General features: G+C 30.6%; 2 protein-coding genes and 1 long non-coding RNA gene across 4 annotated transcripts; 1 reads left to right on the forward strand and 2 right to left on the reverse strand.

Moving 5' to 3' along the window:
- Nucleotides 1-331: 331 nt before the first annotated feature.
- Nucleotides 332-13,016, forward strand: bchs (WD repeat and FYVE domain containing 3 bchs). 2 transcript variants are annotated; one of them, XM_070640687.1, is made up of 15 exons: nt 332-483; nt 761-4,019; nt 4,080-4,248; nt 4,311-7,954; nt 8,024-8,323; nt 8,391-8,888; nt 8,949-9,578; nt 9,638-9,741; nt 9,804-10,027; nt 10,086-10,762; nt 10,823-10,982; nt 11,048-11,377; nt 11,541-11,675; nt 11,737-11,851; nt 11,908-13,016. In XM_070640687.1, the coding sequence occupies exons 2-15, from the start codon at nt 831-833 to the stop codon at nt 12,071-12,073; spliced, it is 10,341 nt and encodes a 3,446-aa protein (XP_070496788.1). In that variant the 5' UTR covers nt 332-483; nt 761-830; the 3' UTR covers nt 12,074-13,016. The 2 variants fall into 2 exon arrangements, with proteins under 2 accessions (XP_070496788.1, XP_070496787.1); XM_070640686.1 differs by having other exon boundaries at nt 333-483; nt 11,048-11,479.
- A 2,364-nt stretch (nt 13,017-15,380) lies between these two features.
- On the reverse strand, nt 15,381-16,426 carry LOC139090777 (uncharacterized). The gene is made up of 2 exons (XR_011544450.1): nt 16,386-16,426; nt 15,381-16,302 (listed from the first exon to the last, which is right to left on the reverse strand). It is a non-coding gene; the product is annotated as an uncharacterized lncRNA (long non-coding RNA).
- A 2,694-nt stretch (nt 16,427-19,120) lies between these two features.
- Nucleotides 19,121-24,099, reverse strand: dsf (nuclear receptor dissatisfaction). The gene is made up of 7 exons (XM_070640484.1): nt 23,872-24,099; nt 23,019-23,069; nt 22,920-22,949; nt 22,693-22,854; nt 20,014-20,897; nt 19,531-19,852; nt 19,121-19,458 (listed from the first exon to the last, which is right to left on the reverse strand). The coding sequence occupies exons 1-7, from the start codon at nt 23,879-23,881 to the stop codon at nt 19,121-19,123; spliced, it is 1,797 nt and encodes a 598-aa protein (XP_070496585.1). The 5' UTR covers nt 23,882-24,099.
- Between the last annotated feature and the right edge of the window lie 276 nt (nt 24,100-24,375).

Raw genomic sequence — 24,375 nt, forward strand, 5'->3', positions numbered from 1 at the left:
TGGTCTTCTATCGTTATTTTTATTTTAACAAAAAAGTTCCCTTTTAAATTTTAAACACTGCTCAAATACTTGTTTGAAATTTACTGAACAAACAATTTAAAATTAATATGACCGTTATTATTGATTTTAACAATATACAAAAAATTTGGTGTTAAAATCTAATTTAAATCAAAACAAATGACTTTTAATAAACTTTAATTGATTATAGTTTTGTTATTTTCTATGAAATTCTCAAATACAATAAAATTTTGATAATTTCTAATTTCAAATTAGTTTCCTAGTTATCGCCCTTCGAACACAAAAAAAATTATTGATAGTGAATTCCTGTTCAAATAAGAAAATTTACAAAATGAATAATAACATTTAAAGAGATTTAAAAATTATAAAAAGTATCTTAACGTTTAATTAAAAAGGATTATAATCAACATGAAACAAAATGAATCACAGAAACTTTGAATTTCATTCGAAAATCAGTTTAAAATTGTACGTACAATTCAAGTCGTAAGAAAAATCGATAAAACCAAAATGGAAAATGTTATATCAAGAGGAAAAGTTTCGATTTATTTGTAAACAAAAAATGATAACTTATCAGTTAAATGTGAAAAAAATATTTTTTTATTCACTGTCAACATTAAACTTAAAGTTTAGGCTGGTACTTAATATATTTATCAGAAATTCCACTTGATGAATCATACTCAGATTAAAATTGACTGAATCATATTTTCATTTTGTTTTATAAAATTGATTCATATTTTTTTAGATTAACAATCAGCACTTATTCTTTGTGAAAATCATCTTTACAAAAAAAAATCATTTTCAACCGTAACAAAATGAATATCATGAGGAAAATGAGAGGTGGTCGAAATTCGCCATCGAATAATTCCAACGAAGCAAGTGATGGATCTCAAAACCAACTTGGTCTAATGCACCTTAAAAAACTGTTTAATGAACTCACACATCCGAAAGAGCCTTTGAGCGAGCAGGATCGTGATAATAAACTATATAATATGTTACCATTATTTTGTAAAGTATTCGGAACTTGCCATTCAGGTGAGATGAATGAAAAATTTTGGGATATACTTGCATTTTGTCAACAAATATCAAGACTAATGGTATCGGAAATCCGAAGACGAGCAAGTAATCAATCGACAGAAGCAGCGTCTATTGCAATTGTCAAATTTCTCGAAATTGAAAATTATGAAGAATCTTCTAATGGATGGATGCTTTTATCAGCATTAAACCTACTTGCTGCAGGAGATGCGTCAATTATTCAAACAATGACATCAGCATCTGTTCCATCGACTTTAGTAAAGTGTCTTTATTTATTTTTTGATCTACCCGATATAACTGATGAGGAAGAAAATCAACCTAATGAAGGATGCGATTTTTCACCACGAGAAAGAAGAATCTTACTACAGAAAATTTTTATTCAGTTACTTGTTCGACTATGTTCCCATCCGTATGCAGCTGAAGAACTTGCAAGAGTAGATGATCTTACTCTTTTATTCTCAGCCATTACATCACAATGTCCAACATATAACATAGTATGGCGCAAATCGGCTGCAGAAGTTTTAACAACAATTTCACGACATGGATTAACTGAGCCTGTTGTCAAATATATTCATGAAAAAGGATGTGTTGCTCTTTCTATTGATAACATGCAAAGATCTCCTCAATTGACTCCATTAGAGGTTGTTGAAATGTTTGTTGCTATATTCTGCTTCCTGAAAGATTCAAGTGATGTATCGCCAAAGTTATTGGAAGATTTTAAAGGATGTCAGGGATATGCATTTATATCTGATTTTCTGTTAAAATTAATTGAAGAAAAAGATCAGAACAGTGAAACAGAAGCAGCAATTCGAAATCTCGTTTTCATGATAGCATCATTGTGTATGTGTGGTTTTCAGGAACTTCAACCCAATCCAAATTCCACTGGTTCTTTGTTTAAAATGCAAGGTTTCCAAATGCCACAAACTACATCTCGAGGTACATCAGTGAGAAATGTCTACGCATTTCAAGTTCTTCAAAATGTGTTTCTAAAATCAAATTCGCCATCATTATGTTGCACAATTTTGGATGCCATATCTAGTGTTTATCATTCAGACAATGCAAATTATTTTATTCTAGAATCACAGAATACATTAAGTCAATTTACCGAAAGGATTCACCAAAAAAGTCCTGAGATTCAAGAGAAATTGTTTGAACTTTTGGAATTTATCGTATTTCAACTTAATTTTGTTCCATGCAAAGAACTAATATCTCTCTCAATATTGTTAAAATCAAATCATTCCATATCGTGTAGTATTTTATGTATCAAGACTTTGCTCAACATTCTCAAACATAATACAATATTTAAGGATGTCTATAGAGAAGTTGGAATTTTAGAAGTATTTGTGACATGTTTAAATAGATATTGCACATACTTAGAAAACCAGTATGCAAAAGTTGACATCAATTATGAGGAAAAAGTAAAAGAGCTTTTATCCGATTCCAATGAAGTGCTAGGAAAATTAATTTTGGAAGCATTAACAATTCTTATGTCCAGCAATAACAACAATAGTAATGTTTTTCGTGAATCAGGTGGTGCCAAAACGATTCATGAAATGGTTAAATTCAAACACTGCAGAGAATCTGTCTTGGGTATCATTAGAGAACTAATATTATCAAATAGTGGAGAAGACGACATGTTATTTATATTAACAACAATGCATTCGGCTCCAGCATATAACATAGAATTGAAAATTCAAATATTGAAAACTGTATTAGGCTGTTTACGTGATTCACATCGTACTCGTGTAGTATTTAGAAAAGTGGGTGGCTTTGTGTATGTTACTAGTGTATTTGTTTCACTTGATGGAAAATTGTCAGACGCTTCTGATATTATTCTCAACGATGAAGGAAATGATGAGAAGAAGATTCACATAGATAACTTACTTCAACTGATAAATATAGTTTTTCAAACATTGGCCACATCAATGAGATTTGAGCCAGCAAATGCTAAGCATTTTGCTCAAGAAATTTGTTCAACATCTTTATGTGATACCCTTCGCTTACTTGGATGCTTCACAAACCGTACTATATTTAATGACATTCAGCAGAATGTAGAGGCTTTTGATAATAATGACAATTATTATCAAACAATATTTACTGGAAGTCTTACAAAGCCTGAATTTTCAAAGGAATATCCATTATCTTTATCTTTTGCTACATTAGTCTATCGATTTCTTTATGATCTCGTGCTTGATAATTTTGAGAAACTTAATTTATCTGGTGTTATGAATATTTCTTTAACAAATCAATCAAAATCAGACAGCAACAAAATGCAGAAAGTTGATCCACGTAATGCTGTATCGTCATTAAATTTAACACAACCAATGCCAGAACCATTAATCGTTCATCCAATGATTGTGATTTGTATGCTACAGCTCTTACCATCTGTGGAACATGAAACAGAGCTTTCACAAGGTCAGTGCTTGCAAGCATATTTAGCTGAAGTGATAAAAAGTCTAGTCAGAAGTGAAAGAAATCAACAAATAATGTGCGAATCAGGATTAGCTGGTCATTTATTAAGAATCGGCAAAACGGTGTTAAGTGAAGAAAAAAATGTTTTGCATGTTCCTCTCCAATATATTCTTGAACGATTAGCAGCTCAAGCGCTAAAACCCACTGAATTGAGAGAATTTTTACGTTTGGCAGCTCCATTACATTGCGAAAATCTCGAAGTGGGAAAACCTTATAAAATCGGATCAGCGATTCCACTAACAAGAATTAAAACTCTTGTTTCAATGACGACACCAAGAGACTTTAGAGCTCATGGTTCTTGTACCGTTCCACCGTTTGTTGAGTTTGATATGTCAGCAGAAGGATTTGGATGCTTGTATCTTCCAAGTATTTCACCACAAGCACCGGCTATGGGCGGAAATAGTAACATGGAATCTGGAACAACAATTGGAGGCATTGGTACAGGAGAAAGAATTTTTCCTCCTCAAACTGGTCTGACATATTCAACCTGGTTTTGTGTAAGTAGCTCATTCATAAAAAACAAATTTCAAATGATTATAAAATAAATTATATTTCAGGTTGATAAGTTTTCTGATCCACGAACAGACCCGCATTGTGTTCGTCTTTTAACAATAACAAGAATCGTCAATAATTTAAGAGAAGATAACGTTGTATGCTTGTCGGTGCTTCTTTCAGCGCGTGATAAAGCCATAATTGTTTCAACACAGGAAACTTTATTACCTCCAAGTAAATTCACATTAATTCATTTGTATTATGAGTACTTATTATTAATATTTTTATTTTTTAAGATATTGGTGAATGGGAGCCTGATGGAACTGGTGATTGTAGTGCAAGAATTTGGTGCCCAGATGTACTTCATGAAGGTCAATGGCATCATCTTGCTGTTGTTTTAAATAGAGCAGTATTGAAAAACTCGACATTTTCATTATTTCTTGATGGACAACATATGCATACACAAAAACTTCACTACATTTCGCAGACACCAGGAGGAACAACCAACAGTAGTATAAATGCTACAAATTCAGTCTATGCAATAATTGGTACTCCTCCTGCTTGGCGAAGATATTCAAGATTGTGTTGGAAGCAAGGAGTTTGTCATCTTTTGGAAGATGTTTTAACATCACAAACAGTATCGATAATATTCCAATTAGGACCTCATTATATGGGATCACTTCAAGCACCACAGATAAAAAAACAATGTGATCCATTGAGTCCTCTGCTTCCAGAAGAAAAAGTTACTTTCGGATTGAATGCGAAGGCAATGAGTCAATTAACTTTAGCAAGGATAAGAAAAGTTTATAGTAGAACTGACAATAAAATGATTGCAAAACAACTTGGAATGAGTTCCAACGAGAACGCAACGCCTATACGTATATTACATAATTCAGCCGGACATCTTGCCGGATCCGCAAGAACTCTTGGAGGTGTTGTGGTAGGATATTTAGGCGTTAGAGTATTCAGTCCAAATCCCGTATCATCAATGATGGGAACTGTTGGTGGATGTAATGTTTTATTAGGAATTATCGCAATGTCACAAGATGTTGAAAGTCTTTATGCTGGTGTAAAAGCTCTTACGTGTGTTGTAAAAAGTAACAAAGCAGCACAAGCAGAAATGGACAGAAAGCGTTGCTATCAAACGTTAGCAATGTTTTTCAAGAAGAAAAAATATCTACTAAATTCACATATTTTACATTTAACATTCAGTCTTGTCGGTACGGTAAATTCTGGACAAGAGACATCAGCTGCTATTCCAAATATAACAGCATTTCAGGATCTCTTATGTGATTTAGAAATATGGCTGAATGCACCTAATGGACTTTTAAGATCACTGCTTGAGCACCTACTAGAATTAGTATCGGAGTCTGCTGAAAAACGATCAAATATTAAAATTATGCGAGAATTGCAATTAGTTTCAAAGCTTTTGCATATAATTGGTGATATTAGTGAAAATTCAACACGAGAAATTCTATTTTCTCTTTTGTCAATATTGCTTGGTGGACAACCACGTTTAGTTGATTTATTACACTTCGGTCAATTTATAACAGCGAAACTTCCAAATGGTGCTGAAAATGAAAAAAGTTATGATTTAAAACATTTAGTATCAAATAAAGACTTTACAATAATCGATGACTCGGAACTTGGAATAACAAATGGAATAAGAAATATAATATTAAGAAATAGATGTTTATCACTTTTACATTCATTGCTGTTTACAATTCGCAATACAGTAAATGCCATTATTTGTGATGAAATTTCGAAAATTCTTGGACTCGACTGGATACTTCTCTTTATGCAACCACATATTCATTCATCAACAGTTGTTTGGAGTATGAGAATACTCGTTGTACTATTAGCAAATGAGACATTAATGACTAGATTTCGAGAAGGTACAATGAATGGTGGATATTTAAGAAATACAGAATTAATTTCTCAAAATAAAAATGCTGTTGTACTGGCTTCAACTCAATTACCACCAAGTCCAGCAAGCCCCGCAAGTAATCTCGTAGCACAGCCTGGAATTGTTTTACCATCACAAATTGCTGGAGAAGTAAAAATACAAGCTCTTACAATTAATGGTTTTCAATATCTAGAATGGATTTTACCAAATCACCTGGAAGTGCCCGAATTATACTTTCTGTTGACTGCATTAATAATGGGACAGCCTGTTAAGCTTTTGGCTTCGGAGCACACGAAACTTGATCTCGATCGAGTGTGGGCATTTCTGTGGGGAGGACCCGTTTCACCATCAAGTGCAAATTGTCCTAAGGTTGTTCTTTGTCCAGAAGCAGTATGTGTGCTTTTAGCTATTGTTCGAACAATTGTGCATTCAAATTATGAGATTGAATGGCTCAAAAATCATCCTGTGACAATAATTCAAGTGATTTTTTCATTGTATCATAACTTGCCTGATTTTATGCCCGTTCTTATGCTAGGAGAAGTCATCTCTGCTCTTGTTGCTATTTTATTTCCTTTGGAAAACGATCAAGACAACGAGAGTAATGCATCAACTCCTGAAGGTGATGTAACACAAAATCCAATTTTGTATTCAACAAGTCGTGTTGAGAATTGTCATCTTACAGAACATCCTGTAAGAAAATTTGTCATTGATTTGCTTCGGGTAATCGTGGTGGATTCATTAAGCCTTACAGTTGTTGGAAAGACACCCGTAATTGATTTAGTCATTGATGCATCACCTGAAAATTCTGATTTACCAATGCAAATTGCATTTCAAACTGAAATCATAACATCTCTAATGGATCATTTATTAGCAGCTGATATGCTTGTTGGTGAGCAGGCTGCTCTCCCAATTGTACCATTATTACAATCACATATTCAAAATATTGCTCCGAATGTTTTTTATCTAACTGCTCGTATAGTTGATAAATTATGGCAAGGCTGCTTACAAAAGGATGCTCACGAAATATTTGAGTTCATTGTTAAATTAATAGGACAAGCAAAACGACGTACTTCAAGTATATCACTAGAGCAACTTCATCATTCCTTAAATCGAACAATTCTTTATTTATTATCACGTCCTACGGACTCAGTAGCAGAACAAATGGCAGTATTAGATACCTTACACAAACTTACAACAAATCGGTTATTAATTTTTGGAGCTGGAAATCACGAGTTAGAATTTATTGGTTGCTTAACATACTGCTTATTGCAACTGACTGCAAATATGAAAATTGAATTAGATACAAACGCAAAAAATACCACATGGCACGTAAATCCTCGAAATGAGATGGTCGAATCAAGAGATGAATTGTTAAATCATCATCAAGGAAGAAACCTTATAGTGGGAGCAGCTTTTCGCGTTTGGGAGGAATTGTATGTTTGCAAAAAACCAGCCATAGAAGAAGTTTTCAAAATTTCTTTGACAAATCCACCTCAAAACACAAAAGCTCCCGACTTAACGACAACTCGAGAACAAGTGATTGAATCTGCTACAAAATTATGGCATACATACATAGACAATGAAAAGAAAGCTACCAGACATGTTCCATGGGAATTACACAATCAAATCCAATCAAAAATTCAAAAAGTAACAGGTGGCTTAACGCGACTTGCAAGTAGAACAAAAGTCAAGAAGGAAGAAGGAACAAAAATTAAAACTTTAGTAAAAAAAGAACTTGCATTACAATGGACAAATCTTCATATCAGTTTAGTTAGAGATTTATGGGAAATGCGCTGTGCTCAATATGTTCACATGTCACAACATACTCAACGATATGTTCTACAAGATTGGATTCAATCTGAGGGTGAATTAATAAGAGAACGTGGTCTATGGGGTCCAACTAAAGGTTCGTCACTCGATAAATGGATGTTAGATACTACAGAAGGCCCACATCGTATGAGAAAAAAGACAATGAGAAACGATTTATTCTATCAGCAATATCCATATCGTGCTGAATTAGATCTTCCAGATAATGTAAGTTTTAATTTTTTTTAAATGATACCTATATAAGATTAAATAACATTATTTTTGCTGTATATTCAGAAACAATTAAAATACAAAGTTGCGACAAGTTTCGATGGAAAGAAATATTTCCAGAGCTATCAAACATCACATCATCAAACAAAAGTTCTTTGCGAAGCTGAATTTTCTACACAAGAATCTCAAAAAATTGATAAATCAGAAAATACACCACCGCAAACACCAATTCAACAACAGCAAGCACTAACATTAAATCGTGCTCAAAGTGAACCAGGAGAAGAATTTGATGAAGACGTTGAAGAAGAAACTCCAATGGTGCCTGACAATCAAACATTGTTACGAATGTTAGAAGAAAATGAAAAGGTAATTGATAACCTTGTAAAATACTTAAGCAAAACTTGACATGAAATTAATATAAATTTTCTTATAGATTTCGCACATGTTTCGCTGTGCTAGAATTCAAGGATTGGATACATCTGAAGGATTGATTTTATTTGGAAAAGAACATTGCTATGTGGTTGATGGTTTTACATTACTGAAAAATCGTGAAATCCGTGATATAGATTCAATGCCCAACGGTACATATGAACCAATTCTACCTAACCCTTCAGGCAGTTCTCGTCGACAGCAATCTATGCGTCAATGCTCGAAATTTGCATATGAAGACATCCGAGAAGTTCATAAACGAAGATATTTATTGCAACCCATTGCTCTTGAAATATTTTCTGGAGATGGCCGCAATTACTTACTAAGTTTTCAACGAAAGGTTCGAAATAAAGTATATCAACGTGTTATGGCATTAGCGACATCAATAGCTGATAATGCTCAATCATCTGTCGCCGGACAAAGAAGAACGGCAAGCGTAGAGCAATCTTCTGGAATTTTAAGTAGTCTTATTGGAGAAACATCTGTAACTCAACGTTGGGTGGTAAGTCTATATACAGAACTTTATTTGAACTTTATTAATTGTTTAATCAAAATTTTCTAGCGCGGCGAAATATCAAATTTTCAGTATTTAATGCATTTAAATACATTAGCAGGCAGATCATATAACGATTTAATGCAATATCCAGTATTTCCATGGATTTTGGCTGATTATGATTCAGAGGATTTAGATTTAATGAACCCTAAAACTTTTCGGGACTTTTCAAAGCCGATGGGGGCTCAATCTTGTGATCGATTAGAACAATTTCAAAAGAGATATCGTGAATGGGATGATCCACAAGGAGAAACTCCCCCGTACCATTACGGTACTCATTATAGTTCAGCCATGATAGTGTGTTCATATCTTGTTCGTCTCGAGCCATTTACTCAACATTTCTTACGTCTACAGGGAGGACATTTTGATCTTGCTGATCGAATGTTTCACAGTATTAAAGAGGGCTGGCTTTCTGCCTCAAAACATAATATGGCCGATGTTAAGGAATTGATTCCAGAGTTCTTTTATCTATCAGAATTTCTCGTTAACTCTAATAATTTTGATCTTGGAACGAAACAAAATGGTGAAATTCTTGGTGATATAATTTTACCTCCATGGGCAAAACAAGATCCAAGAGAATTTATCAGAGTTCATCGTCAGGCACTTGAATGTGATTATGTTTCTCAGCATCTACACTTGGTAAACTTGACAAAAATTTCATTTTAAATATATTTTTTTAAACATTATCATAATTTTAGTGGATAGACTTGATTTTTGGATGTAAACAACAAGGTGCAGGAGCTGTTGAAGCTGTTAATGTCTTTCATCACTTATTTTATGAGGGAAATGTTGACATTTACAAGTAAGTGTATAAATTAGTAATCTCAAGTATCATATTTCATATAGGCGAATCTTTTTTTTCAGTATTGATGATCCTCTTAAGAAAAATGCCACTATTGGTTTCATTAACAATTTCGGTCAAATACCTAAGCAGTTATTTAAAAAACCACATCCCTCGAAAAAGATGAATCCTTTAAGACATTCAATGATTGATCCAACACCAATTTTATCAACAGGCTCTATTCCCATTGAAAAGTTATTTTTCCATAATTTGGATAATTTAAAACCAAGCTTGCAACCAGTAAAAGGTACAGACATTGTCTTATTACTTCATAATTCATACTTTTTAATTAATAATTTATTTAGAATTGAAAGGTCCAGTCGGTCAAATAATGCATCCTGACAAAACAGTTTTAGCTGTTGAACAGAATAAAGTATTAATGCCACCAACATTCTCACGATATATTGCGTGGGGTTTTGCAGATCATTCTTTACGAATTGGTATGTATGATAGCGATCGGGCAATGTTTGTATGTGAGACCACTTCTCATTCGGGAGAAATTCTTGCATGCGCTTCTCCAAACGCAAGGACAATAATAACAGCAGGTACAAGTTCTGTCGTAACTGTATGGGAGCTTGATTCTCGTCATAAATCTCTTAATGTAAAACACTATTTACATGGACATACTGACGCCGTAACTTGTCTAGCTGCAAGTCCTGCATACAATATTATTGTATCTGGCTCACGAGATGGAACGGCTATTGTTTGGGATATGAGTCGTTTTATATTTGTAAGACAATTAAGAGATCATGTTGGTATTGTTGCTGCAGTTGCTATTAATGATTTAACTGGTGAAATTGCAACTTGTAGTGCAACATGGTTACATCTTTGGTCAATCAATGGAGATTGCTTGGCAACTGTTAATACAAGTATTGGCTCAGCTGATCGTATGCAACAAATTCTTTGTGTTGCATTTTCTATGACTCGAGAGTGGGATTCTCAAAATGTCATTATCACTGGATCGACAGACGGTGTTGTGAGAGTAAGTACTTTTTTGATTTTATATAGAATCTTTACAAATTGCATTATTTTTTATCTTCAGATGTGGTCAATTGATTATGTTCAAATACCAAACGACAAACCAGAAGTAGGTGAGGAAGCAAAAGAAGAAGAAGAAGTCATAGCACAAAATAAGGAGGAAATACAGGCTAAGAAAAAAGCTGAGTTGGTAAAGCAAATGAGTTTGTCAACAGATGGTGCAGGTAAACATTTAAATGATTCAAAATGTTTTAAATATTTTATAAAATATCAATCAATATGGTTGTAGGGCTTGCGAAGTCTGGTTCTGAATCAAGCTTGTCAGAGGCTTGTGACAGCATTAAGGAGTCTAAGAAGCAATATGAAGATGAAAAGGATGAGTGCAGTGATACTGAAAATCAGTTGAGGGAAAAAAGTTTATTGTCTGTGGACAGTAAAATGAATACAGCAAAATCAATGACACAGTTAAAGGACATAAGCAGCAATATTAAACTCCGAAATGATGGAATTAGGAGACATGAATCTAAATTAAGAAGTGTTTCGCACATTGAACAATCTGTGGATGATCCAGATGATTTCGAAGAGATTCCTAGTACTTCCGAGAAAGGTATCCGACCAAGTAAGTCAGACACTAGTTTAACAGAATCCTTTGTTATGATTGATAACGATGGTGGTGGAGGTGGAAGACGTTTATCTAACAAACAAAATATTTTACGTGATGGTGAGTTACGATTTTACTTAAAGTTTTGAAATACTAAAACTATAAAAATATTGTGTTTAAGGTTTTAAATGGCAAAAGCAACTAGTGTTTAGATCTAAACTAACAATGCATACAGCATATGATAGGAAGGATAATTCTGAACCAGCGAGTATCACTGCTTTAGCAGTATCTAAAGATCATCGAACCTTATATGTTGGTTAGTATATTAAGCAATTCAAAGCTTTGCAATCGTTGAATAAATTTTAATATTTTTTAAGGTGATGCACGCGGAAGAGTTTTTTCATGGAGTGTTGCAGAACAACCAGGTAGAGGAATGGCTGATCATTGGTTGAAGGATGATAGTGCAGAGTTATGTGTAGGATGTCACATAAGGTATTTAAACATTAATATCATTTTACAGAGCAATTATAAAATTTTTAATTCTATAGATTTTCAATTTATGAACGAAAGCATCACTGTAGAAATTGCGGACTTGTTTTTTGTAATAAATGTAGTCGATTTGAATCTGAAATTTCACGTCTACGAATTCTCAAGCCCGTTCGAGTATGTCAATCCTGTTACATGCATTTAAGACAGTCATCAATCGAACATTAAAATACTTCTACAACTTCTCAGGCGTAGCATTTCTTCAATATAATTCTTCAATAAAAATATAATTATTTCGTCTTTTTGCATATTCTTTTGCATTTGATTGCTCATGGATTCATTTAAAAACTTTTATAAAACTTTATTTCCATGTACATCTTTTGTATCAAAATTTATGGAAGCATATAATAATATTCCATCACACATCGTAGTAAAAATAAGAATCCATGCTAGTTAAAGATTTATTAAATGGAGACCTGTAGATGGAACAAAAAAAAAATATTTAAAAATGTTGAAAATTCGTAGAAAAATATTGCAACCGTCAAATCTCCAATAAAAATGATGAAAACCACGTAGAGATAGTGAAGTCCTTCTAGTATAATAATATGTTGTCATAATCCATATAAGAGTAAGTAATAGTAAAAATCACTATTACAAAAACAAGATCATTATTAAAGAAATGAATAAATATTGTTGCAAATACAATATACTATAATAATTCGTTAAATTGTAGCAAATTTAAAGACATAAAAGAAAACGAATAAAATGTATTACGCTAAAAAATACCATATATACATATATACACACAGATAATAATAATAATAATAATAATCATATTTACATGCTTGTATTTTATTAAAACATTCTGATTTTGACAAACATCTTCAATATTATTTGATTAAAAAACAATAAATTGGCTGTATTTTTTTTCTAAATAAATAAATTTGAGAATGAGAAAAAACTTCTTTTGTGTTAGAAAACCAAAGAGAAAGGCTTAAAAAGATGAATGCATTCACTTATCTATTATCGTGATATTTTGATTTTGCTTTGAGTATACATATTTATTATGATATTTGAATAACTATACTTCAAAATTTTTGGTTCCTTATTTTAATTTATTGGTATGAAATAAAATATGAAATGTATGAATTACCTATTCTAGCAAAAATATCAATAATGAAATAAAAAATTGTGCAATAAAGTGAATTCTAAAAAGAGATGTCCTCAATTTTTTTTTTTGTATGATGCATTTTTAAATTGCTTTTATCTACTTTTTCAGTTTTTCACAATTGATTGCTCTTAATTAGCGAAACCGTATATTTTTTAAACCTTTGTGAAGAGAAAATGCTAATTAACGGTAGATATACGGGGATTTTTTTGGTAAAATAAAAGAATAAATATAGTTTTTTTTTTTTGTATTTTTGTGTTACTTTAAAAATCTATTCAAGACACAATAATTCTAAAGTGATAGTATTTATGAAAACATTACCTTTGTAATGTATAAAAAGTATAAAACTCTCTCAGAACATTTTCTACATTCAAATAAACCACGCCCCTTGAGAATCACACTGGAAATTCTGAACATACATAATATTCCTTTCCTTCAAAAGTCCATTTTTCATGTCACAAAGCTTGGCCAAAGAGAAAAAAAGGCTGCTTGAAAGCGAAAAAATTAAATATTAAAATCTACACATCATGTGAGAAGAACAAAAAGTAAGAGTAGAAGGTTTTTGTGTTGTTTGGGGTTGATTTTTTGGATTTTTGGCATTTTCCCCTGCACGAGTGATTTTACTCATACTTTCTTTTTAGAAAAGCCTTAACATTTCAACATTAGGTGTTAGATGAGAGCACAAAATAATAAAGAGAAATATATGATGACAGTGATGGTGATGATGATGATAAACTGTATCCACATGAAAAGTTTGCACCAGGGTTTGCAAATATATGAGATGTTGGCAATACTTTTATGCAATTATTTACTTACTGCACAGAACTCTTCTAATATTTATAGTATGGCAGCATAAAAATTAAATTTCGTTGTTAATTTGAATGGAAAATTCAATTTATTGCATCTCAAGAATTCATTTATGCTGGCTCAATTAACATTTGAATTTTATATAAAGCACTTGTCATTTTCAAAGATTTTAAAAATATGTAAATAATACAAAGGAGAAGTAAGCAATAAAACAATAAATATAATCATAAACCACTATCAAATATTACTATATCATAGAAGCGCTTAGTGCATAGAAACATATTTGAAAAAAATCTTAGTAAAAGATGCTTCGAAAATGAATCTAGGTATATCTATTTTAATGTATTACTTTAAGTTGTATTAAGATGGCAATCATCAATTTATATATTATTTCAAAAAATTAGAAATTGACATTTAAATTTAATTTGCTCATAATATATCTATGGCAATATGACTAAACAGCATATGGGCTGTATGTAAGTCATTAAATGTTGATAAACTTGAGTTAGCTGAATATGTAAATAATTATATGTTGGCATGCACTAATTGCATTTAATGCAAATTATCATGACAAAATGACAAGTAGTCATACATACATGAAATACATTTATCAATCCATATGTGAAACATGTTAATCCCTGTTTATTGAAAGTTCGTAATCTGAGAGTGTTAACATAATTCGAAAATGATTTTTGATTTTCTCATTTTCAGTCAACAAATATTTGCCATACATTTATTTTTAGTAAATCGGGTTGGTAAAAAATTAGAATAAGTATAAAATATACAAAAAAATCATCAATTTACACGTGAAATGAAGCTATTGTAGTAAGTAATTACAGCTTTTTTCATCTCAAAGTTGCTTTGTCGCATACAAAATAAGTATTCAAATGGTTTTTAAGGGGTATTTACAATGAAAAAGTATATTTATTTTACGAAAATGACACGAACCATTTATCAAACACGAATAGAAAATGAGGTAAGTGGTAGAGGGACCTGAATACACATTAACCAAGGATGAAAATGAAATTCATAAATGTAGAAAGTGATACAAATCATGAAGCGACAATATATAAATTTCTTTATTTGTGTGATAACGAGAAAATCTGTCACTTTTGCCAGTTTGGAGTAATTTGTTATCCTTTAGAATTCAAATAAGCTGATTATAATGGTTATTTTGAAATGTAAATTAAACCATATTAAAATGTTATTTCCCTTTATTGTATTCAAAAAAAATCCTTGTGTCATGATTGTTGTGACAGTAAATTGAGGTATAAATACTGAGATTCAAAGATTTATTGAACCTTTTAATGAATGTTCTTTCTTCAAATTTAGAAGAAAAAAATGTAATTTTTAGATCATCAAATTTCACATACATCATTTTCAAGTATTAATATTAAACTTATCACATACTGCATGCCTTTTAGAACCCAGCATTCGTTTTTTGATTCTAAATTATTAGAAACTTGAGTCAACTGAGGCATAGACACAGTACATGGTCGAAAAATCGTAGAAATTATTTTTTTCCGGAAAAAACAAACTCAAAACTAAGAAGCATCAACATTTAATTTTGTTAATTTTTTTAATCAGGTAATTAATACTTTACATTAGTAATATAACAATAATTGATAAAAAAATGGTTTGAAGGCGTTGATTTGTCAGAATGTTCGATTTGGATACAGCTAAAATCCATTGTTTATAGTAAGGTATCAATACAAAATGACCTATTTCATCACAGACATTTCTGGTGGAAATTCCATATAAAGAATTGTCGCATATAAATGCTCCTCCTAAATTTCCACAAAGTATAGGCTCTGTATCATTCAAATGATGAGCACAAAATATAGAATCGGAGCTTAAACATTCATCATTATTTACAATAGCAAGAGAAATGCCAAATAGATCAGGAATCCGTTGATTGCTTATTGGATCGATACTCCATGAAAAAAATTGACAAGTTGAAGATAAGTCTAATGCTAAATCATTTATTTTAACAGGTTGTACGTGGAAATTTCTACTGCTGCTGTATTGTAAAATTGACCATCTGGATGTGGATTGACGAATACTAATGGAAAGTTGAAGAATTGCTACGTTACCATTTAATTCACTTAATTCACTTGTTCGATTAAAATTTGGATGAAAGTGCATTCGTTGTATATCACGAATTACAGTTCTCGAGTGACGTGAGTTAATATTTTCTACACCTAAAACAATTTGCAATTCAGATACTAAAAAGTTTGTTACACATGTTGCAGCTGTAATTGCATGCCGACTATTGATTAATGCTGCAGTACACAAAAAACCACTTCCAATTGTTTGTTGCTCTAAACTTCGAAGTCGAATTGATGCAATAAAACGTGCATCTTTCTGAAATACTTTATCACCGTTTCGAATTCCTTTCGCAGAAACAATATATGTGAAAAGTAAAATAAGCTTGAAAATTTGTAGATTCATTTGAAGTCAATATTTTCAGTAGAAACTAAACCTGTATTTCAAATTTTAAGTTGAAATTAAATAATAAATAAGACTTAAAAAAATATAAATAAATTATTACACTCAATCACTTACCAGATATTCTTGTTAGTTTTTTTTATGTACTTGGTTTTAAAATTTACAAACTAGAATTAAAATATTGTTTATAATTTTTTTCACACAAGCAGGTTTTATTTGAAAATGTTTTATCTATTCTGGTGATAAAAACTGATAAAGATATGGCTAAAACCTGCTAGTAAAAAATTATGACTCAGATTCTCCAAAATTAAATGCAACATATTTTATAATGTGTTTAATGTCAATTATTTATAAAATTCATTTTTGTTTCAGGAAATGAAATGAACCTCTTTAAAATACAAGATAAAAAGAACGTACATATAGGTAGTCATGAAATATAGGAGTCTATAAAGCAACATGTGTTAAATTCACACGAGATTCACAATTTATTTGTTGTTATTTGTATGTTTTCCATAATATGATCTCTCAACTTTACTCTAATACCTTTGCGTATATGTGAACGGGAATAAGAGGGAGGTAAAATGTTTTTCACTTCTCTTGCTGTTCGGGATTAAATTGCATCAATGCGTGTGATGAATTGTTGTTTTACTTCAGTCAGTATATTTTTTCCCTTTAGTCTAATTTTTGGAGACGTAATTCATGACCATGTAATTTTTATCAGATATAAGTAATATGAATGGAAAATCTAAGTATTGAAATAATCGATAAAAGGAGATAACAATATTGTTTAGATGTCACATTAAATTTACAAAATATCGATGAATATAAAAATAATAATAATATTAATAATAGTTAACCGAAGATAATTCCTTTCTGTGGAGCGAATCATTTACAATTAATTATATGGTGCTTGCGTGATTACGTGCTATTTTGAATTGTAGGAGGATGAAAATGTACTTTTTCCTTTATATGAATGTAAGAATATGAAATAAAATAAAAATGAAATTAGCATCTGGAGTTTTCTCAAAATTTATATTTTGTTCTATATGATCGATTATTAATTGCCAATGAATGAAATGTTTTTTGATCATTGACCCTTTAGAAATAAAAAAGGCAAGTAAAATGAAAATGAGGATCAAAAAGATACCAAAATTGTCATCGTCTTTTCATGTTTATTTTAAATTCCTTCAAAAATAAAGGAAAAAAGCAATAAAGTTCTTTAAAATGGAAAAGTCTTTAGTATGCGTAATAACTTAATTTTCACAATTGTTAGCAATAAAAAGGAAGAAAGGCATTTGATGTGTAGAAGAAAAAATAATCCTGTTAAACATCTTTCATGAAATGCTTTGCTCCTTTTATGTCATTCGTGTGCATGGATGTAGAAAAATTTCAAGATTTTCTCACTCACTCGATTCCTACAGATGTTATTTTTTCAGCCGTACAAAAATAAGACAATTGTTTATATAGAAAGAAAACTTTTCTCTTACTACATTTCTCTTTTTCTCCATCTTTTGTGGCTTTTCATTTTATACCGTTCTTTCCCCTTTCGACCACTTTGAGTTAACATTATTTCGTTCTTTACATTGTAGCGTGCCAGAAGTACAAAAAGAAGAAAAAAACATAAAATATGAAAAAGAAATCTTGTTGCTTTGCATTTTATAATGTTTTTATTTAACATCAGATCATGTTCAACTTTGAAACCAATAGATATACAAGATGTCATGGCTTCAAGCAAAGTTTTACACTTCATGTAGGATTTCTAGCAATGATGCTTTCATTTTATTCTTCCCTATTATAATATGTTTTGAATTGTGTATTTGTTTATTTAATATTAAAGATAGAGAAGTTTAATCTCCACTATAGATTTTATTCTTGTGCAAATATGTATGAATTGGCACCAAGTTATAGTATGAATTCTTTTTTAATTACATTATTTTGTTATTAATAATTCCTAATTCATTTATTTCTTTTTTTAACTAATTTAGGTATTTTACTAACTTTGATATTTTAAATTTTGTTACGGAAAAGTTTAAGATCTTTCACAGATTCATTCCTGACCGGCACATATTTAAATGTTTCCATCATGACAACGAAGGGGCAATATACTTAAAACCAAATTGCAGCCACTTACCAAATACTACTAAATTTCAAATTTAAAGTTAAAAAGAACAAATAAAACTAAATTTGCTAAATGGCTGCTCCTGCTACTTCATCGAATTGATAGCAGCATTTCAATATTTGCCGATCGGGATCAATTAATTTCTTATTTTTCAAAAGATTTACAAAAATTCAATAGGTTATCACTAAACTGCTTAAACTGTGTAGTTTGCTTTAATCAATAATTTTAAATTTTATCTTTTAAGTTTTTTTTTGCAGGCGTTCCAGAATTTATTTTCAGGAAAAAATTAAAAAAAAAAGTTATATTCATATCTTTGTAATATTTAGATATTAATGCTAAGATAAAATATTTTTGAGAATCTAAAACAAGTTACAGACTCAAGTGCTATTTCTTTGAAATCACAAAAAAGTAAAAAACCATCGAATGTGATGTTATTATTAAAAATTAAAAGAAAACAAAAGGTAATATTTTTGCTTATGCAAAATTTCCCATAATATTCATTCTGTATTTGATATTCTTGGAAATATATATTAACAATAAAATTTCATTTCGCCTTTTTTTTAAAAGGTAAAAAGCGGAAAATTTCTTCTTTATAAAAAAATGTATAATAGCTTCTGGATATTTTTTGTTCAATGTCAGTCTTCATAAAGTGAAAAAAAAAAATGTAATTGAAAAGCAAAAAGAAAACTCATGATGAAAAGTGGAAAAAAATCAAGAAATAAAAGGAATCATATTAACAGGCTTCTGTATTGATAACATTATTGGCATTGCTATTATTTGTATTGTTGTTATTATCGTTTTGTATTGCATTTTGTTGACTGTTATTATATTTTTCCATTAAATACATATCTCTTAATAATCTTGATATTGGAACATTTCCGATAGTTTCCTTAAAAAATAACATTTCAATCGTTACAGAACGAATTGCTCTTAAGGAAGGTAATAAAAGAAGTAAACGGCCAAATCTCGTTGGCTGACGTGAATATCTTATGCGAACATGATCAGAGAGAATACATTGCGCTTGGTCTTGAAGCATTTCAACTGGTTGCACATCACATAATCCTGCAGCTTCTGTATTAAAAGAATGAAAATATTTGTCACTGATTATGTTGATAGTTCATAAAACTCGAAAAAGTAATTTACCTGGGGAAAAAAGAATAACTGCTTTCATACATCCAACCTCACTTGAATCTGGAGATAATTGCCGAAATCTGCATAAAATTTCTTGAATTGTTTTCATCTCTAGATTTGTTGTTGGATCATCTGGTAATCTTTCGCGAACTTGTGGACTGTCAAACAATGATGCCAAATCCCAAGGTACACTCCATTGGGCAAAATTTAAAAGAAAGAGTTCTTTCCATGATTCTTGCAATAACAATTGCTGATCTGACTTGGAGAGTGTTTGAAATGGAACTAAACATCGAACCCATCGAACTGCCATAAATAGTAATCTTGCCGTAGTTTCCTATAAATCATCAAATAAAAAAAAAATAAATATATTGTAGTCATTAAGACAAAAGGTGATGATGAGAAGTAAAGTCCCTGTAAAATAATTAATTCCCTTGCTCGCCCCTACTAAAATATGTATGTATCATAAGGATAGACATGTATACAAATTTATGTCACCTGTAAAAACTCCCACGTTGGTAATCTTGGATTTAATGCATCAATTGGATACGCAGCATGATGCAAGGATGGAAAAATAATTGAATTTTGGACTTGATGATACTGTATCAACTCTTGGTATTTATCAGGACACATTAAAATGTCCAACAAACCATTCTGCATGTTAGTTCGTGTGGTTTGTTGATTCGTTACTGATGACGATATATTTCCATTTGGAGCATTTGGTAATGGAGAAATAGATGATGTTGATGAGACGGAAAATTGAGCTGACACTTTTGGCTCAAATGATATTACATTTTGACCATAATTAGCATTAACATTAGGTGGAGTCGTTGACACTGGTGGGGGAGTAGTTGCAATATTTCCAGAGTGTGAGTCAACAGTCGAGTGTGGACTCATTATTCGCTCAGATACACTCGATGCTGAAGATGAATCTATACTTATAGTACTTTTTGAATTTGTTGGAGACAGTTGCTGCATTTGATGATTAAGTGGTTTATAAAAATTACTATTAATTGATGGAAAATCAAAGTTCGAAGTCAACTTTGGTTGCTCCGAAAATTTTGAAACAATGCTCGAAGCTGCCTGATGAAAAGATGAATGCTGATTCATTCCGGCATTAGGCATTATAGGAGTCGGATGTAATAATGTTCCAAAAGACAACGGTTGCGGATGATGAAGAATTGTAGAATGTTGTTGAAAACTATTTAACTGTGTAAAATGCGATGCATTAATGTGATGATTTTGTAAATTATGATGATTATAGGTTTGTGGATTAACCGTCATTGGATTAAATGTATGGTGATGAGGATGCTGTTGATGTGACATCTGCGAATGTAACTGTTGAAGTTTTGGGCGTCGAGGTCCACGTTCATGTTGTACAGCTAGATAAACAAAAATATTTAATCGATATTAAAATATTTAAAGACTGAATAAATTTCAAAAATAGTTTTACTATCAAATATTGACTTTTCAACTTATTCCACCATTAAATCGTCATAAAATCATATCGTCAAAATAAGATCTTGATAAGTATCATTTACTAATCGGATAAAATGAAAAAAAAACCCCTATTGTTATCCTCTTAGAAGGGAATATAAAGAAGATCCTTTTATATTTATAATCTAAATTTGAAAACTTTTCATTCATTTTATAAATTTTTTTCAAGAGGGAAATTGATTTAGCTCGTTTGAAAATTTAGATTAAAAGAAACTTTTTAACCTCTTTAAAAGTTTTCGATTCTTTTTGCCTTTTTTCGATTTTTTTTCCTTGAATTATTCAGTGTCGTTTAGCAATAATAAATTGAAATCATTGTGTGGAAGTTGTTACATTTTCTCTTATTCCTCTTCTTTTATCGTCAAACCTACATTAAATGTAGCGAAATGATCTGAAAAATCTCCTTTCATTGCACATTAAATGAATAAATTTATGTTGTGGGTGGATTGGCATTCAGTTTTGTAAATTGTGAGAATTCTTGCATCCTGATGACTGTAGGAGAAAATATACTTTTTCATTCATTATTTCTTTTTTTTTTTGAAATTTGTTGAAGGGCGTATTTAGCTAATTTGAAATTTTCAGAAGATTATGTGTGTGATGATTTGAAAAAAATATCTCATGTTAAATACTTTAAACCTGACTTATTGAAAAATCTTGTTTTTTAGCATAAAATAATGATGGGGTTTCATTTCTGCTACTTAAAACATGCAAGCAACTTTATATAATAATTATATAGTGTAGACAAAGTAGGAATGAATATTGAGACAAAATGAAAATAAATTTATTAGTTTAATACTTTTCAATCTTTTTATAGCGTGAGATTGCATGCATATGTGAATATTTGATGTGATGTGATGATGTTAAAATGAGATACATTTTATATGATATTTGATGATGATTTTCCACTCTTTGATTGTTGATAGTTTTTTCTGCTCTTTTCATATAAGCTTGATATCACATTCCTATCTGTTTAAGCGATTTTCTATCATGAACTATAAAATTTAATTTAATGAGATTTCGCTTGGGAAATTTTTGCGTATGCTTAAAATGATGGAAAATTAGCGAAGCATAATTTATGTGTTTTGCAGTTTCCGAGATTTATCCAAATGTTTTTGATTAAGCACTATCTCACGTACATATATGAATATCTCATGTTGATCGTAAATATTCAAAATGCCGTTTCATGTTTCAATTTATTTTATCGCTTAAGAACTTTTCATGTCATTTTCCATAGTTCTATATGAACATTATCAACATAATGTAGTACTAGAACTACACAGAATACAATTTTCAACAAGAATTTGTAATTAACATTTCTCGTCATTTCAATTTTTGCGGTAGTGCGAACGGAAACTTTTCTGTATCCTAAGGGCAACATCTTTCAATTTCTCTCACCCTTACTTCAATAAATATTTCATAGAACTGTCACTTAGTTTTTACAACTGATGCAGATTTTACTGCGTACTATAATTTCAAAAATTATTTTGAGCATTTCGTCTGACATGAAGCTACCTTTCGAAAATTAATAGTGATATAATTGTAAAAAAGTGCATCTCAAGAGGTTCTTTTTATTTACTAATAACACAATTTAAGTCAAGGTCGTATTAAAGAGATCGAAACCACATCGTAAAAAACGTCATATAGAAAAGTAATATGTATAGGTATTTAAACAAAAAAACTTACCATCTTTATTCATTGCTGATTGAAAACATTTAGCAAGTCTACATGCACGACATTGATTCCTATGCGTTTTATCAACAGGACACCGTCCTTTTAGTTCACCGGCAGCTTTGCACGTATACACTCTATTCCTATGAATGCTTCTTTTAAAGAAACCTGAACATCCTATGTATATGGAAAAAGACTTAAAATTATGAAAAAAAAAAAAAACTTTTCTAATAAAATCTTACCGTCGCAACTGTAAATTCCATAATGTTTTCCTAGCAGGAAAAAAATTACATGCTTTGTTAAAAAATACTATGGATTGATTATTTAGATAAAATGCTTACCACTACTTCTATCTCCACAAACTTTACAGGGAATGTCTAGCAATCTATCGCCTTAATATACATAGTAAGCATAAAAAAGATAAAAGGAAGTGAAAATACAAATTAGATTAAGATGTTTTTGCAAATAACGATTAGTAACTGTATGATTTGTGCTTCTTCAAACATATCTTCTTAATTAACAACAAATCCATGGCTAACGATTTTTTTTTTTGCTAGCGGTTGTAAGTACTGATTTGTTCATTTTCTGCTTAGTCAATTATTTTTTTTTTTCACAAATAGAACAAGAATGTAGATTGTGAAGAGCGTCTGAAATAAGATTTTTTTGTTGGTTCACGCTTATGCATTACGCCTTTTGTTTATTATCCGGAAATGAGGTAGATTTTCTAGGGATTAACGCCCTCGAACATAATAAAATTAGGTGGATGAATTCAAACTTCAATATTTACATTAAAAATTGAAAAGAATAAACGCGGGCAAAAAGCAAAAGGGTAAGCAGTCGAGTGTTAACGAACAATTGAAAAACTAGGGGAGGGAAAACACTTGTGAAAATACATGAGTGTAAATGCAGAAATGTCGCAATCTTTTATTTTTCTTATTTGCCTTTTTATTATTACAAAAATTAAATTGTTCTCTTTTGTTGTTATCATTAAGCGTGTGATCGAGATTTAGAGTAATTTAAAATCACTGCAGTGTCAGAATAATATTTTTTTTTCTTTAAAAAATCCGTGAGAATATGCATGAATAATTATAATTTAATTTTTATAAATCACCAATTTCATATTTTAAAATCTTTTTTGGCTTCACTTTTTGATGTAACTTAAATTTGTAAAATATATTCTAAAATGAGTCTAACCTGTTCCCATTTTTCTAAATTTTAAATCAAAATAATCCACTTTATTTGAGTCAATTCTGCCAATTTTTGAAATGTGCACTTTATTATTATATTTAAATTATTTTTTAATATTATTGTACATTCTGGTATTTCACTTCACTTTTTCACTTTTATATTTTAATATTTTTCATAATTTATCCTTTCATGAAATTAGTACTCAAATGATTAAAAATGTTTGATTTTCTTGACAATCACTTTTTCACAATTTAACTTCTCATGAATTAATAAATACGTTTATCCTCTACTACTGCACAAAACAATTTGATTATGAGACTTCTCTCTGTTAAACATTTTCACCGACATCCAAATATCTTATCATATCGACGGCATGTTAATAAATTTTAATGCCAGCTAGCACGAAGTGAAAAAGTGTGTTTCAGTGCGGTTGTTAAAATAAAAATCAGAAAGAGGGTTGATGGAAAAATTATAATGTTAAATTGTTCAGTTGGGCGTGGTATGTTGCTT

The sequence above is a fragment of the Chironomus tepperi genome, unplaced genomic scaffold (genome assembly GCF_022539635.2).
Source record: "Chironomus tepperi strain 1889 unplaced genomic scaffold, CSIRO-AGI_Ctep_v1 contig_219, whole genome shotgun sequence".
Classification (NCBI taxonomy): domain Eukaryota; kingdom Metazoa; phylum Arthropoda; class Insecta; order Diptera; family Chironomidae; genus Chironomus; species Chironomus tepperi.

Bases quoted from the DNA above. Each gene is read 5' to 3' on its own strand.
- bchs (XM_070640686.1), top strand. From the start codon at position 831: ATGAATATCATGAGGAAAATGAGAGGTGGTCGAAATTCGCCATCGAAT. The intron at 4,020-4,079 runs GTAAGTAGCTCA...ATTATATTTCAG, and splicing joins CATATTCAACCTGGTTTTGT to GTTGATAAGTTTTCTGATCC. The intron at 8,324-8,390 runs GTAATTGATAAC...ATTTTCTTATAG, and splicing joins TGTTAGAAGAAAATGAAAAG to ATTTCGCACATGTTTCGCTG.
- dsf (XM_070640484.1), bottom strand. The intron at 22,950-23,018 runs GTAAGCATTTTA...TTTTCCTGCTAG, and splicing joins TTGTGGAGATAGAAGTAGTG to GAAAACATTATGGAATTTAC. The intron at 20,898-22,692 runs GTAAGTTTTTTT...TTGTTTATCTAG, and splicing joins ATCAGCAATGAATAAAGATG to CTGTACAACATGAACGTGGA.